General features: G+C 39.4%; 1 protein-coding gene across 9 annotated transcripts in view; it reads left to right on the forward strand.

Moving 5' to 3' along the window:
* The window catches only part of YTHDC2 (YTH N6-methyladenosine RNA binding protein C2), a 42,573-nt gene that overhangs the window by 12,363 nt on the left and 13,241 nt on the right, over positions 1–16,969 (forward strand). For 5 of the 9 annotated variants that reach the window (XM_052776645.1, XM_052776641.1, XM_052776642.1 and 2 more), the window contains 12 exons: positions 5,926–6,028; positions 7,229–7,385; positions 9,655–9,762; positions 10,862–11,010; positions 11,402–11,537; positions 11,902–12,028; positions 13,088–13,153; positions 14,116–14,294; positions 14,469–14,565; positions 14,651–14,738; positions 14,844–14,924; positions 15,872–15,954. In XM_052776645.1, coding sequence (XP_052632605.1) covers positions 5,926–6,028; positions 7,229–7,385; positions 9,655–9,762; positions 10,862–11,010; positions 11,402–11,537; positions 11,902–12,028; positions 13,088–13,153; positions 14,116–14,294; positions 14,469–14,565; positions 14,651–14,738; positions 14,844–14,924; positions 15,872–15,954 — 1,374 coding nt within the window. The remainder of the gene's footprint in view (positions 1–5,925; positions 6,029–7,228; positions 7,386–9,654; positions 9,763–10,861; positions 11,011–11,401; positions 11,538–11,901; positions 12,029–13,087; positions 13,154–14,115; positions 14,295–14,468; positions 14,566–14,650; positions 14,739–14,843; positions 14,925–15,871; positions 15,955–16,969) is intronic. The other 4 variants (XM_052776646.1, XM_052776648.1, XM_052776644.1 and 1 more) reach the window with 3 other exon arrangements.

The following is a 16,969-nucleotide window of genomic DNA, read 5'->3' on the forward strand; positions in this document are numbered from 1 at the left end:
AGGGGGGACTAACCCAGACTGTCTTTCCTAACATACTTCTCATGCGCACTACAGGGACTTTATCCCCTTCTACAGTATGTGGAAGTCTTGGTTGGGCGGGGCCAGCCCGATTGGCGGATCCTCTAGTATTAACTAACCAGGTGGCTTTTGTTAAATGTGTATCCCAATGCTTGAAAGTTCCACCCCCCATTGCTCTCAATGTAGTTTTCAGCAGTCCATTGTATCGTTCGATTTTTCCGGAGGCTGGTGCGTGATAAGGGATGTGATATACCCACTCAATGCCATGTTCTTTGGCCCAGGTGTCTATGAGGTTGTTTCGGAAGTGAGTCGCGTTGTCCGACTCGATTCTTTCTGGGGTGCCGTGTTGCCATAAAACTTTCTCTTCAAGGCCCAGGATAGTGTTCTGGGCAGTGGCGTGGGACACAGGATATGTTTCCATCCATCCAGTGGTTGCTTCCACCGTTGTAAACACATGGCACTTGCCTTGGCGGGTTCATGGGAGTGTGATATAGTCAATCTGCCAGGCCTCCCATTGTTTATATTTCAGCCATCGCCCTCCATGCGACAGGGGTTTTAGCCGCTTGGCTTGCTTAATTGCAGCACATGTTTCACATTCATGGATAACCTGTGCGATAGTGTCCATGGTCAAGTCCACCCCTCAATCACGAGCCCATCTATATGTTGCATCTCTTCCCTGATGGCCCGAGGTATCATGGGCCCACTGAGCCATAAATAGCTCACCCCTACGTTGCCAGTCCAGGTCCACTTGAGACACTTCAATCTTGGCGGCCTGATCTGCCTGCTGGTTGTTTTGATGTTCTTCAGTGGCCCGACTCTTGGGTACATGAGCATCTACGTGACGTACTTTTACCACTACGTTCTCTATCCGAACAGCAATATCTTGCCACAGTGCGGCCGCCCAGATGGGTTTACCTCTGCGCTGCCAGTTGCTCTTCTTCCGTTGCTGTAGCCACCCCCATAGGGCATTCGCCACCATCCATGAGTCAGTATAGAGATAGAGCACTGGCCACTTCTCTCTTTCGGCAATGTCTAACGCTAGCTGGATGGCTTTCACTTCTGCAAACTGACTCGATTCACCTTCTCCTTCAGCAGTTTCTGTGACTAGTCGTGTAAGACTCCATACAGCAGCTTTCCACCTCCGATGTTTTCCCACAATGCGGCAGGACTCATCAATGAACAGGGCATATTGCCTCTCATTTTCTGGCAGTTTATTATGCAGCGGGGCCTCTTCAGCCCGTGTCACCTCCTCCTCTGGCAACATTCCAAAATCTTTGCCTTCTGGCCAGTCCGTGATCACTTCCACAATTCCTGGGCGACTGGGGTTTCCTATGCGAGCTCGTTGTGTGATCAGTGCGGTCCACTTACTCCACGTGGCATCAGTTGCATGATGTGTAGAGGAGACTTTTCCTTCGAACATTCAGCCCAGCACTGGCAGTCGGGCTGCTAAGAGGAGCTGTGTTTCAGTACCAACCACTTCTGAGGCGGCTCGAACTCCTTCATATGCTGCCAGTATCTCTTTTTCAGTTGGAGTATAGCGAGCTTCAGATCCCCGATATCCTCGACTCCAAAACCCCAGGGGTCGGCCTTGGGTCTCCCCAGGTGCTTTCTGCCAGAGGCTCCAGGTAGGGCCATTCTCCCCAGCTGCAGTATAGAGCACATTTTTAACATCTTGTCCTGCCCGGACTGGCCCAAGAGCTACTGCATGAACAATCTCCCGCTTAATTTGTTCAAAGGCTTGTCGTTGCTCAGGCCCCCATTTAAAATCATTCTTCTTCCGGGTAACTTGGTAGAGAGGGCTTACAATCAGACTGTAATTTGGAATATGCATTCTCCAAAAGCCCACAACACCTAAGAAAGCCTGTGTTTCCTTTTTATTAGTCGGTGGGGACATAGCTGCTATTTTGTTGATCACATCCATAGGGATGTGACGACGCCCGTCTTGCCATTTTACTCCTAAAAACTGGATCTCCTGTGCAGGTCCCTTGACCTTAGTTTCTTTTATGGCAAAACCAGCCTTCAAAAGGATTTGGATTATTTTCTTCCCTTTCTCAAAGACTTCTTCTGCCGTGTTGCCCCATACGATGATGTCATCAATGTATTGCAGGTGTTCTGGAGCTTCACCTTTTTCCAGTGCAGTCTGGATTAGTCCATGGCAAATAGTGGGGCTGTGTTTCCACCCCTGGGGCAGTCGATTCCAGGTGTACTGGACGCCCCTCCAAGTGAAAGCAAACTGTGGCCTGCACTCCGCTGCCAAAGGAATGGAGAAAAATGCATTAGCAATGTCAATTGTGGCATACCACTTAGCTGTCTTTGATTCCAGTTCATATTGAAGCTCTAACATATCTGGCACAGCAGCGCTCAGTGGTGGCGTGACTTCATTCAGCCCACGATAATCTACTGTTAGTCTCCATTCCCCATTAGATTTCCGCACGGGCCATATGGGACTATTAAAGGGTGAGTGAGTCTTGCTGATCACTCCTTGGCTGTCCAATTGGCAAATCAGCTTATGGATGGGGATCAGAGAGTCTCGATTGGTGTGATATTGCCGCTGGTGCACCGTCGTGGTAGCAATTGGTACTTGTTGTTCTTCAACCCTCAGCAACCCCACAACCGAAGGGTCTTGAGAGAGACCAGGCAGTGTAGACAGCTGTTCAATCTCCTCCGTCTCCAGTGCAGCTATACCAAAGGCCCACCGGTACCCTTTTGGGTCCTTGAAATACCCCCTCCTGAGATAATCTATACCAGGAATGCACGGGGCCTCTGGGCCAGTTGCAATGGGGTGTTTATGCCACTCATTCCCGGTTAGACTCATTTCAGCTTCCAATACGGTTAGCTCTTGGGATCCCCCTGTCACACCAGAGATACAGATGGGTTCTGCACCCTTATAACTTGATGGCATTAGGGTGCATTGTGCACCAGTGTCTACTAGAGCCTTATATTCCTGTGGGTCTGACGTGCCAGGCCATTGAATCCACACTGTCCAGTAGACTCGGTTGCCCCTCTCCTCCACCTGGCTGGAGGCAGGGCCCCTCTAATCCTGGTTAGAATATCCGTTACTCACTTTTCGCACACGTGAATCAGAAGTCCCTTCAAGAGGATCAGAAATGGGATCAGCCCACCTACTGCATCTGGGGGACTGCTCACGGGAAACTGGAGCAGCAGCTTTCCAAGAAGAATCCTCTTTTCTGGTTGCTTTTTCTCGCAACTCCTGTACCTGTGCACCCAGGACTGAGGTAGGTTTTCCATCCCACTTCCTCATGTCCTCTCCATGGTCACGCAGGTAAAACCACAGGTTAGCCCGTCATGTGTACTTTCTCTCTCCTCTCTCTTGGGCAGAGGAGTGCTTACTCCCAATAGCTGCGATGCGGGCCTGTACAGGTGGGGAGGAGGACATATCCACTTTGAATTGCTGGAACTCTCGGGACAATTCCTCTACAGCCGAGAAACAGGCCTGTAGGGAGGAAGAGAGACTTCCTTCGTATTGCCGGAGTTGGACAGCCAATTCATCCACTGTTTGTCCATTGCCTTCTTTCCAGGACATTACTGCCAATGAGTTGGCATAGGTTGGTGGTGCACTTCGTAGAAACTTCCGCCACATGGGTTGTGTGCATTGGACTTCATCTGGATCTGTGGGTAACTGCGCATTTTCTGGATCATTATAAATCACCTCCAGCACGGCTAATTCCCTCAGGTACTGGATACCTCTCTCCATGGTGGTCCACTTGCCTTGGTGACATGTAACTTCATCCTTGAAGGGGTATCTTTCCTTTACACCTAACAGAAGTCGCCTCCAGAGGCTGAGGACTTGTGTTTTTCTCCCAATGGTCTTGTCGATGCCCCCTTCCCTAGACAGAGATCCCAACTGCTTGGCTTCCTTACCCTCTAATTCCACACTACTAGCCCCATTATCCCAGCATTGGAGCAGCCAGGTAACAATGTGCTCACCTGGGTGGCGGCTAAAATCTTTTCGCATGTCACGCAACTCACTCAGGGATAGAGATCGGGTAATTATTTCAGGTTCTGTCTCTTCCTCCTGTTCTCGCGATGACCCTGGTTCATCATCATCTCTCACTAAGCAAACTGATTTCTTTGTGTGTTTCTTCTTCTGTACAGGGGCGACTGATACTGGCACAGGTTGGTTCTCTGGTTTAGCTGCAGTATCTGTCTCCGGGGTTGGGGTAGCCACGGTGTCTGTTGTCGGGGTAGGGGTAGCCACGGTGCCTGTTGTCGGGGTTTGGGTAGCCACGGTGCCTGTTGTCGGGGTTTGGGTTGCCACGGTGCCTGTTGTCCTGTTTTCCATCTTTTCCCCCTGAGTGTGCTGCCTAATATCAAGTAGTGTTTGGTAGATACTGGCCAGGGCCCAGCACGGTGCAGTGACTTGTACGTCTTTGGAATAGCCACAGCATTTTTCTTTCAAATATTCTACCACTTCCTGAGGGTTCTGTAGTTGTTCAGGAGTGAACTTCCAAGCCACTGGAGGTGAGAAGTTCTCTAGATACCTGCCCATATCCTCCCACATGCCGTGCCACCCATGAATATCCAGCTTTGGGGCAGATCTCTGGGTGGTACTCTTAAAGAGCCTTTTTGTAGCCCTAAACAAGACCTGAAACATATTCAGGAGGCATAGCACTAACAGCACACTGGCTTGTGCATCCCAAGGATATTCAAAATTCTCAAAAGCTGTTGTAATTAGTCGGAAGGAGAGAAGGGAGGCAAACGGACAGGGGGAAGCATCCCCCCCTAACTTCCCCATGGACTGAGTGTAGTTACCAATAAAATCCGATAGAAGGTGCCCGAAGTATGGAAATGATATCACTGCCTCATACAGATACCAGCTTAACCTCATGACCAGTGATGTAATCATTTCACAAGTCGACATTGCCCAGTACAGCAAAATCATAATCCCAATCACTCTCCCAGAGGTGAGAAACGTAACTACAGGCAATACATAGAGCATATAAGAACTTACAAAACGCCACCATGTAAACAAATGAATCAACATTGTGACTAACATCTATTTATCTAATGTAAGAAATGCGTATAACAAATTTGTTTCAACACGCTCTGGCCAGATCTGTTGTTATCTCGACCCTTCCTGCCCCACGTTGGGCGCCAAAAAGGACTGTCGTGGTTTCAGCCCAGCCGGTAACAAAGGACCATGCAGCCGCTCGCTCACTTCTCCCGCCCCCCTCCAGTGGGATAGGGAGGAGACGGAGGAGAGAAAAGAAAAAAAACCCTGGAACCTCAAGGGTTGAGATAAGGGCAGTTTACTGGGACAACACAAAAAAAAGGTTACAACAACAACAACGGTACTAATGAAAGAATATACAAAAAAAAAAAGTGATGCACAGTGCAACTGCTCACCACCCGGAACCCGACGCTCCGCCACCGAAAATCGAGAGCGCCCTCCCCCCGGCCCGCTCCCCATTTATATACTGAGTATGATGTCACATGGTATGGAATAGCTCCTTGGCTAGTTCAGGTCGGCTGTCCCGGCTATGCCCCCCCCCCACCTCCCAGGTTCCTGTAAAAATTAACTCTATCCCAGCTGAACCCAGGACAGCAGTCCACACTGAATTTTCCAGTAAATTAAACAATGTGGAGAGGTTCTCGAGGTTCTGTTTCACTTGCTTTGTTATTTATATAAATTTTGAATCTCACTTTGTTAATTGATCCATTGTCTGAAGTTTTGAAGTGTAAGCATTAAGATTCCGTAGGAACTCCCTGGGAATAGGCTTAGTTTAAAAACAAATAGTATGCATGAATTCTTTGGTGAGAGAGCTATAATCTCATTCCACTTCTGGTGAGCAGCTGTTCAATCCTTTAATTTTCAGTAAGTAGCGGAAAGGTAGCAGCATTTAAATGGTGCAAAATACTGAAGTATCTTTATGAACTGTTCAACAGGGTTTCTCCAAAGACACTGTTAACGTTTTGCACTAATGGCATACTGCTTCGCACGCTAATGGCAGGAGACAGCACTCTATCAACTGTGACGCATATTATTGTGGTAAGAATCCTTGTATTTCATGTGACGTGGAGCAGTGTGTATTGTTAACTGGAAGATGAGATCCTAGTTTTCTTTATTAGTTTGCTGAGCATTTAAGGTGTTTTGTTTGGTTAGAATCTGAATTAACATTAAAGACTTACCGAGTCTTCATCGTAGCATATACATTTTGGGGTTTTTTTTTTTTTGTAGAAGTATCTTATTTTAGGTTCATGCTAATAATTTTGGAATCATGGTGCAGTTGTGGAGTACAGAGCTCTAAATTTTTCTGAACTTTCTCTGTCAGAAAGCAGAAGAGCCTTAGGGAGGCTTATGTAGATATGATTCAATGTGAGTGTCAGAATTTCTTGTATCGTGTACTTGTTTTAGCAGTACCAGGTTTGCAGTTTGCCCAAATGTTTTCAAGGTAATGAGTAGTCTAATTTTCAGCAAATTATTTAAGTGTGTTTGTATGTGATTATGTGAATATTGCTACTGTGGAGTTTGATAAGGCAGCAGAACCAGAATGTTAACTGCAAGATTAAGTTCTCCACTGCTGAAGACGGAAAAATTCATGATAACTTTAGGTGCCTGCATTTATCAAAATGGAAAAAAGTGTGAGAATGATTTATACATTCTTGACTTCAGCCTAAAAATGTTGTATTTGGGTCCCTGCTTCATAAGTTCATAATATAAAACAAAACAGAACACACCAATGAAGATGTTTAATCAGTTATGTGCCTTAATTGATGATAAGCTTTGTGCATGACTTAATGGATGTAAGCAATCTAATTTTTTTCTAATTATATGGTATCATACATTTCTTTAAATGTTCATCAATTGTGAAGTGTGAATTTATTAAAGTAAGATTTGTAGGATTTGCAGTTTCTGTCATTATCTTGAAAATGAGATTAAAATATGAGAATTAGAAAAGTTTCAGAAGTTCACTTTAACCTCCGAAATGAAGGTATATGTGGCTTGTGCATTACCAGTGCAGTCTGCTCTGATATCTTTATAAAACTTTTTGAAATATTTTTTGACTTTTGGATGGTTTTTAAAAAAATTCTTTCTTAAACTAGACTTACACTTTTTAATGCATCTGTAATATACCCACAAATTATGTATTTTAGTTTTTAGAGAAGTTCATGTTTGTGAAAAGTTAGGATCTTGGATCTGTGATGTTTATCTGTTGGTTTTTGTTTTTTTTTTTTCCTTTTGTTATAGGATGAAGTACATGAGAGGGATAGGTTCAGTGACTTCTTGTTAATAAAACTCAGAGATGTGTTGCAAAACCAGACTAATCTAAAACTAATTATTTCTAGTGCTGCCCTAGATGCAAATCTCTTTATTAGGTATTTTGGAAGTTGCCCAGTAATACACAGTAAGTATTTACGTAAACTCTTAAATCTGAGTATACCTGCCCTAGGACTTAAAGATCTTATTAAACTGTAGCAAACAATTCTGAGTAAGGGAATATGATAAATACACTGAGAGTTATAGCAGTGCTTGTTCTTTGTTCATTTTTGTTGTTTCTTAACTCCCTGCAGCTACTTCAGAGTGAAGTGTTTTTATCACAGGGAGTTGCCTAAGTGCAGGGATGTCCTGGCCCCCACCATGTTCAATTCAAGAAGCAGGAAAAAAGTTCTTAAAGTGCTGATGTCCATGGTGATAATAGACCCTAGGATCTACAAGAGTGTGATATGTATTAATTCATTCCAGTAGATTCTAGTTCTTCAGGCTCACAGAGATTGCTACTCATTACTGGATAAAATACAGATGACCGCACCTCGTCACTTTAGAAATACAGTCCTAGGCAAATTGGGTTTTCATGTTTTAATCGCATGATTCTTTATTTTAAAGGAAATTATTAGCTGTTAATCTAGGTAAACAATGAGAAAAGACATGGCAATTTATGTTAATTTACACTCAGACTCAGTAATCTGCAGTTAGTTTACATTCAAATGCAAAGAAAAGTTATCATCATTGCTGTTTTAATTTCATTTGACTGATCTTTAGTAGAGGTAAAACATGGAAGTGTGGGAGATGCTTTTTTTTTCGCCCCCCCTCTTCACCCTCCTGGCTTGTAAATTTTCTGCATGGGTGAGCTCCTCTGGCACCTTGCAGTGCTCTTCCTTCTTCAACAGCGATGTCTAAGTATAACGTGTTTTGAAAAGAAGCTTTTAAGAGAAATGCTTTCTTTTCAAAACAATCAAGTAGACTGTCTGTACATCAGCCTTTTTTTAAGAAGCTCAACAGTCCCAGGACATGGGTAGGGTCCCTTTCTTCAGAATCTTTTCTACAAATCATCAGTTTATTTTAGTGAATGTTCCTGAAAAAGAAATCTCTTTTTCCAGATAGAAGTGTTTATTTCAAGTTCCCAGTTCTGAATTTCTGCCTAGTAAAATAAGGCTTGCAGCTTGTTGGAGGCAGGAATCTGGAAATTACATGATTTCAGTGTTTTCCAAATTGTTTTTGGAGAGGGGAAACCTCAGTTACAATTGTTGTGTGGCTTTCCAGTTTACTCTTCTTGTACCTTTCTGTTCATTTAGATCAGTATGTTTATTCAGGAAATTCTGGTGACAAACTCTTTCTCCAGTTTACCTCAGTGGTTATACTGTTAATCACATACTAGTCTTCACAGGCTAATCACAATTGAAAAGACACTCCTTTTTCAATTTTTGAGAATTTCAGAATTAAAAGAAGAGAGTTTTTAGATACTTCAGCTGTTAATGTAATGAGAAAGATTTGATCCTCCTTCAATAGTACTGCTGACAGAATCCTGACCACAGAAACCAACCTTTTGTAGTTGTGGGTTTCTGTAGTACACAGAGTTTGTGATCAGTGTTGGAAGGCTTCCTCCATGACAGCTTCTAGAAGTATGTGAATTGCAGCTTGTTCTTTCTGAAGAAGAGAAAAGTCGTAGGTGATTTAAACTCAGGTATGGCGAATGTCTGCTAAGGGACCAGAAATTACAATCTAGATATTTTAATTCTTCCTCTGAAAAAGAATCCTTTAATGTCCATAAATAAGGTCTAGAAAACAGTGATATTGAAAAAGAAATCACAGTAAATGATCTCTTTTATCTGGAAGCGTTCAGTAAAGAAAGCCAAATTTGGCTGAAGTGATTGAGGAAATTGAGAGAGGTCCATCTCATCATATACTTCTCGTGAAAAAAAGTAGTTTAATACAAAGGTAGCAGTCTGCTTGTGGGATCTTGCACTAAAGCTGTATTAATTGCTGTTATATTTTGTACTACAGGTGGCAGTCTTACACAGTGAATTCTTTTTTGTAACCCTAACCAAAATTGGCTATTTTCTTTTTCTCATTTTGATAAAATTGCAATTAACTGTCAACCTTGCGAGCATCTCTTGCTATAACACTTAATAGAATTGATGAGGTTAATGAGAAACAAGGTACCCAGCTGGCATTTCTGTTTTGAAATGTTTTGTTTTGTGGCCCAGTAATCTTAAGAATACAAACTCCAGTGAGGATGCTCTTAAAAGACTTTTCAAGGAAAGTAATAATTCCTTAAATCAGGCCCTAATAATGCTTAATTCACTTTTTGTGTCTACAAAAATGCTTTTAAAAAACTAAGATTATAAATGAAGCTAGGGAATATCTAATATTTTATGAATTATTTATACTTTCAGTACAAGGAAGACCTTTTGAAGTTAAAGAGATGTTTTTGGAGGACATTTTACGAAGCACTGGGTATACAAACAAAGAGATGATAAAGTACAAAAAAGAGAAGCAGCGAGGTTGGTGGACTTCTTAATTTTTAGGGTTGGCAATGAGTCTCATTGATTGAACAACTAAATAGGATGATTCTCTGTTAAAATTCCAAAGTCATAATATTGAAAGAGACATGACTGGGTGACAGCAAGTATCTTTAAGCTCTCAGTGTTTACATTATTGAAGTAGATTACATAACTTTAAAAAAATATTTTCACTTTCTTTCAGTGATTGCATTCTTTTTTCTTTTAGTTGATAAATGGAATATTTTTCCTAATTATTACGGAGTAGAATTGCATATAACTGGGGGCTTTGCCCACATGAAAACTATAGAAGCAGAAGATACTCTGTGCTGACTTTTGGGTGCAAATTAAAGTGCAGCCATTAAAGAGGGCAGGATTTTGTACATCTTGCACAGAAGTGTTTCCTATTAGTAACATTTTTCACTGCATTCTTCAGACGTGGATGTATTTAACATATATATATATATAGCCCCAAAGCATTAAAACACTTGACCTTAATATAGTTGTTTTTCAATTAATTAAGTAGATATATTATTTGAGAAGTTTTCCTGTCAACTGAAAGTAATGATCCTAGTGTGTATTTAAAAAAAAAAAAAGGGGCGGGGGGGGAGCAAAACCCAAAGCTGTAACATACAATCCTAACTGTACATTTATCATGGTGCTTAGCTCTGATCATTGTGGATAGAAAAGTTCAGTTCAGGCACTGGTGTCTTCTACTGTTTCTGCTACTTGTGTATAAAAATTAGTTGTTACATGCAGCAACTATATCGCTTTGGTATTTCACTTCTGGAGAGAGATCTGGACTGAGAATTTGTGTAGAAAATACTTAGGAAGCTCATTTGAATGCGGTGGGTTGGAATACTGGAGACTTAGGGGATTAAGCACCCAAATGGTATTTTTTACTTTGTTCTTAGAGCAGATGTTTGCAATGGTGCACTTTGGGTGCCCTTAATCATGGAATTTATATTGGACTGGTAACAGCGTTCTAGGTTAAATAAAAGAGATTGAATAGGTGACTTGATATAACTATTTTTTGTAACTGAAAACAATGGATAATTAAGACTACTGTAAAACTTTTTTGGAAATACTTTATGCATTCTAGAAGAGAAACAGCAAAGCACTCTTACTGAGTGGTGTTCTGCTCAAGAAAATAATAGCAAAGTGGAATCTCGGAGACAAAGATCTGTCCCAAGTGCAACTGAAGAGTATAATCTGTTGGATGATAGTGGTGATGCAGTATTTAATCAACTGGTATGTTTTTCCTTTTGTTGGAAGAGATGTTAAAATCTGCATTGAATTATTACTACCCATTTAAAAACTGTTTTCTAAAGATACTAATTCTGTAGAGCTTCTAGAAGGATATTAACATGTTTTAAAACGATTTATTTTTTTATTAGCATGAACTACTCTAGCTAAAGTATGCTTTTCAATTATGATGGTTGTACAAAACTTTTGTTTAGATCAAATGACTAGACTGCCATTGTTTAAAGTACTTGCATATGATAAATGCTTTAACTGATACCTGAATGCTGTATTTCTGGTTGTTGCTTGGAAAACCTAACTGTTCAAATTCTTCATGTCTAATGTATGAGAATAAAGACAACTCTTTAAGAGATTCATCTTTACTGTTTTTTCTCTTCAGACTGAAAAAGATGCGAATTGCCTTGAACCGTGGCTAATAAAAGAGATGGATTCTTGTCTTTCTGACATCTGGTTGCATAAAGACATTGATGCCTTTGCTCAAGTGTTCCATCTCATTTTAACCGAAAATGTCAGCGGTAAGTTTCTCATCGTATTACATATGAAAAAAACAACCACAAAATGACTTGAATTTCTGTGGGTACTTTATCTTCAATTTCAAATGTTGTTACCTTTGAATTCTGATGCCTGTTGAAAAAACCAAATAGGGTTAGTAGAATTAATGAGTTTTGTAGTTATTTGTTGTTGTACTTGTTTTGAAGTATTGACAGATGTTTTATTTCTAAAATAGTGTTAAATTCACATGAACTGACTGGTGGGATGAAGTGAGGAAACAAATTCTCTTTGGGCTGGGTTTTGAAAGTCATATTCTTACTACATTTAGGTGAAAAAATAACATGTATTGGTTTTGCTGATTTTTTTTTTTTTTTTTTAACTTCTCAGTTGATTATAGGCACAGTGAAACCAGTGCAACTGCACTAATGATTGCTTCAGGGAGAGGATTTCTGAGTCAAGTAGAACAACTGATCAGTATGGGAGCAAGTATCCACTGCAAATCATCCAATGGCTGGTAAAAACAAAACAGATAAACTGAAAGATTTATTTGTCAATATACAAATGAGAAAGAAATTCTAAAACAATATATACAATATACAAATGAGAGAAATTTAGAAATTCTATACTAATTTGGTAAATTTATGAGACTACTGTAAGCACTAGTAGATTTTGGGAGTCTAAACAGTTTCTAACTGCTGTTTATCACATTGTATTCTGTAAATTCTAAATTAAATTAGAAATTAAACAGTTTCGAATATAAGATATACACTCTTGGTTTCAATGAGTCTGATTTAACACATTGGTTAGAAGAAAAAGTCAGGTCTTTCTCACTGGGTTGACTGAATTAGACCCAAAAAGTTTGGTGATTCTTATTTTAAGAGAGTAACCTATATTGGGTTTAAAAATAGTGTATTACAGGTACAAAGATCTTTGCTGTGTTATATCTGTAAATACACTGTATCATTTTAAAATATTTGTCAATCTGTAAAATCTTAGATTTTTGTGGCCATAAATTGTATCTTCATATAAACAGGGAACTATAGTAAATAATTGTAATATGAGATATTTGGTACTACCACTTGAAAACCTTAGGAAGGAATGCAGTTGAAAAGGAAAACACAGTGAACTGCATTGTGTGGAGGCCAACTTCCCTAAGACATCAAAAAGCCCAATGTTTTCACACATTTTGGAGAAAAATGCCTGGGGCGTGACTTCTCAGGATGATTTGAAGGGGCTAGTAAAGGGTAGTGCAAAAAGGCATGGCTTATCTCTGCATATTGGTGTGTGTTTTTTGAAGGAATGGCACATTCTTCCTCCTGCATGTTTCCATGTACTTCTGTGTAAAACTGGGTCTTGGTAATGAATTGCAGTTATCTAAAAATCATATAGCTATTACACCTGTGTATGCACTTTAAAATGGAAAGTCGCAGATCCAGCAGTAACAGCACTGATGAAACAATAATGCAGAAATTGATAGAAAAGTGCGGTGTCAGTTGTTGTCTCATGTAATGTGCTATTCGTATGTATCTTTTGAAGTGAGAAATGAATAAAGATTTTTATGCAACTCTTTCAGGATGGCTTTGGACTGGGCTAAGCGCTTTGGACAGACAGAGGTTGTTGACCTGTTGGAGTCCTACAGGTAAGCTATAACTATTTTGCAGAAACAGCTGTATAACATGGTGAAGGGAAATTGATGTTTTGTCTTATTTTAATCAGAACAGTTTTTACCTTTTTATGCTTTAAAATCTGGCCTATATAGCAACATGTATTTGAGAATAGGAATGTTTTGAAAACAGAGTTATGTAAAAAAAAAAGTTTGTTTTGTATTCAGTATCATAGTGATTGTGTCTGCAGAACTCCTAGGATATAGTTCTAGTGGTGTAGGACTTCTTTTATGTTATTAGCATTTATCATCTTGATATGGACATTCCTATCATGATTATATATCTAGGTGGGATGTGATTATAGTAGCAAATAAATATGCAGAGGAGATACTGATTCTATACCATGTACCATTTTAATTTCGGGTGCTTATTTTGGAAACAAATCTATTGTGTGTTTTTATCTGTATATTGATACATGATAGCCATATTAAAGAAACTTTATATGAGCAAAATGTACACTAAGCCATTCAAGAATTGTTTTTTTATTAACTTACAGTTATCATAGTTTAGTTACAGTTTTGTAGAGACCTATATTATTATAATTTCTCTTAGTGTAGTTTCTGTTAGCGTAGTACCTGCTTAACTGTTACGGTAGGGAAGTTTTTGGAAGATAGAATTATTTTAAATATTTTTCCTTTAACAGATAAACAAATGGTGTCTTTATACTTTGAGTTCTGTCACACTTGCTTATGGTTGTGTTTCAATGAAGTATAATAAAATTAAAGTTAACGCTAAAAATTGAAGTTGCATGCTTTGCTGGGTTAACACTTAAATCAGTGAACAGTAATAGTATTGTGGAGATGCTGTTCTGCTCAACTTTAAAATTAAAATTCGAGATGAGTAGTCTTGTTGGTCTTGATCTAAATTTGAATCAATTGCTGAGTACAAACCCGAAGCAAACAACCTCAACTCTGGCCTGTGTATTTGTATGTTTCAGCGCTTCAGTGGAATTTGGAAATCTTGACGAAAGTTCCCTCGTCCAAACAAGTGGTAGTGACCTTAGTGCAGAAGACAGAGAACTATTGAATGCTTATCATCACAGTTTTGATGATGAAAAAGTAGATCTGGACCTGATTATGCACTTACTTTATAACATCTGTCGTAGTTGTGATGCTGGTAGGTATATACACACACTCCCAATAAATTGCTGTATATTCGGCTTCTGATCAATGGTGCTCTTTTTTCAGTAATAGCAAATAGGTAAAACCTTGCGAGTGCTAGTATATGCAGTACTGACTTACATTTGAAGTGAATTTTCTGTTCAAGTCTGCAAACGAACTTCTTTTTTAGGAGCGATTTTAGTATTTCTTCCTGGATATGATGAGATAGTTAGCCTGAGGGACCGTATTCTTTTTGATGACAAGAGATTTGCTGATAATGCTCACAGGTAAAACCTCTAGTTTCTATGGTCGTCTTGAGTTCTTATTGTTTCTTTTAAAGATCCTTAAAATGTGCTCTTTGTCTTGCATTAGATACCAAGTTTTCATGCTTCATTCAAACATGCAGACTTTGGATCAGAAGAAGGTGCTTAAAAGTCCACCTTCTGGCATCCGCAAAATAGCAAGTATCAGAGGACTTCGTCAGATACTATATTGATCTATTTTGTCTTTGTCTTTACAGTTACTATAGTGGTTTTGTTTTGTTTTGTTTTGTTTTAAATTGCAGATTCTTTCTACTAATATTGCAGAAACCAGCATAACAGTCAATGATGTTGTATTTGTTATTGACTCAGGCAAGATGAAAGAGGTATGACTGGCTTAAACTGTCTTTGGGAAGTAAACTTCCTAGTGTTATTTTAAAATACGTAATATATAAATTTTGGAGAACTTTTTCTTTTTTTATAGCAGGCTGAGAGCTAGTGCATGTCAAGCAACAAAACTTACTGGGATGTTTTGACATCCAGTTGTTTTATGATAAATACTGTAAATAGTTAGCTGTTTAAAAACCCTGTAAAAGCTATTGCAGGTTGATATATTGATATATCTGTCCTTTTTTTTTTTTTTTTTTAAATTTAGTATTTCTGTTTGATTTTTAAAACAAGTCCATCAGTTTAGACTACCATCTTCCTGAGACTTAGAAAACACTGGGAGTTCCCTTTGTCCTTCTATTGTATCTAGCCCAAGTCTAATCCATTAAGTTTTTAAGCATTGTTTTTAATGTATTGAATGCCCATTCCCTAATTACCTGTTCAAGAAAATTGAGATAACATGATGAGGCAGTTTAAGACCTAGTATATGGCTTAGAAAATAAAATTGGATTTCGTAGGAGACAGGCACACCAAATTTCTGAAGTTCTCATGGTAATACAATTTTTTTTTGTAGTTTTGCATCAAATGTAGGAAAATAAAGGTGTAATTTCCAAGTAAGACAGAGAGGAAAACTTTATTCAATGTAACATATTTTTGCTTGGTTTGTGATACCACAAAACACAATCCATGCCTTTTATTGACTTACAATTGCCTATTCACTAGCAAACTTTAATTTAGAAAACTGTGTAGCACAAAGGTATTGCGAAGGAGGTAGCATAAATTCACTTGAAACTAAGTACTTTCGAACTTACCTTTGCGCCAGAAGCTGCTGGTGCTTTTTTTTTTTTTTTTTGCAGAGTTCTGTTGATGATCTAAATCATTAGTAACTTTTATTTCATGTACCATATTCAATCTTGGTTTTATGTTCCTTGCTTTGCTTTTATAGAAGTCTTTTGACGCACTGAGTTGTGTTACAATGCTAAAAATGGTGTGGATTTCAAAAGCCAGTGCTATCCAGAGAAGAGGCAGGTAATAAATGCTTTGTACTGAATTTTACTTTGCAGACAGCCACCATCCTCTATGTTAAGGATAAACTACACACTGTAGTAGCAGCCACACTGCATAATGTTACTAGCCTAGTCCAGTATCGTGTTGGACAATGGCCAGTGCTCATTCTCTGCAGAAGAGTAAGGGTCAGCATGTATTTCCTTGGAGTCATTTCCCAAGTTGTAGAAGAGTGACACTCAGGAATTTCCCAAAGCTTACATTAGGTCTAGGTTGTTTTCCCCCCATGAACTTGTTCTCCTTCCTCTCTCTCCCATGTAGCACCAGCAGCTACGGTGTCCAATAAGGTGTTTCACAACTTACCTGTGGGCAAAGCGCTGCCTATTGCTAGTTTTTAATTGATTCCCCTTCATCCCTATATTAGAAGAGACATTGAGAGTGATTCCTTATTCACCTTCTCCAAACTATTGATGACTTAACAGGCCTTCATCATATTCTTCCCAACACTGGGTGAGGGCTAAGAGGATATGTGGCAACAAATACCTATGTTTTGTGGTACGATACTGGCATTAACCTGCAGGAATTTGAGCGTGAATGTGAGCATTTGCTGTCTCTGTCCCCTCACTCAAAGTTGTTTGGTCTTCATTCTACCTTTTACTCCCAGAGTAACTTCCAACTGTTTGGGGGATTTGAAAAGGAAGAAATGAAGGTTATGACTTACATTCCTTACAGCAAAGTTGTAACTGGAGATTTGGATTGATGTTAGGTTAGCAAAAACCCCACATCACTTTATTTTTAGATAGGCCTTATTTTTGTTTCTCCAGATTTTTCAGTGTTGGGGTAAAAATCTAGTAACAAATTTCCATACTATGAAAAATAATCCATGTACTGCAAAACTCTCACCTTGTGTGGGGCTTACACTTAATGACAAAATTATCTTTTTCTTAGACCTGCTTCTACATTTCCATTCTAATTTTGTGTGTGTGTGTGTGGTTTTGTTGGGTTTTTTTGTTTGTTTGTTTTTTTTTTTAAGAAATTC

The sequence above is a fragment of the Harpia harpyja genome, chromosome Z (genome assembly GCF_026419915.1).
Source record: "Harpia harpyja isolate bHarHar1 chromosome Z, bHarHar1 primary haplotype, whole genome shotgun sequence".
In the NCBI taxonomy this organism is placed as follows: domain Eukaryota; kingdom Metazoa; phylum Chordata; class Aves; order Accipitriformes; family Accipitridae; genus Harpia; species Harpia harpyja.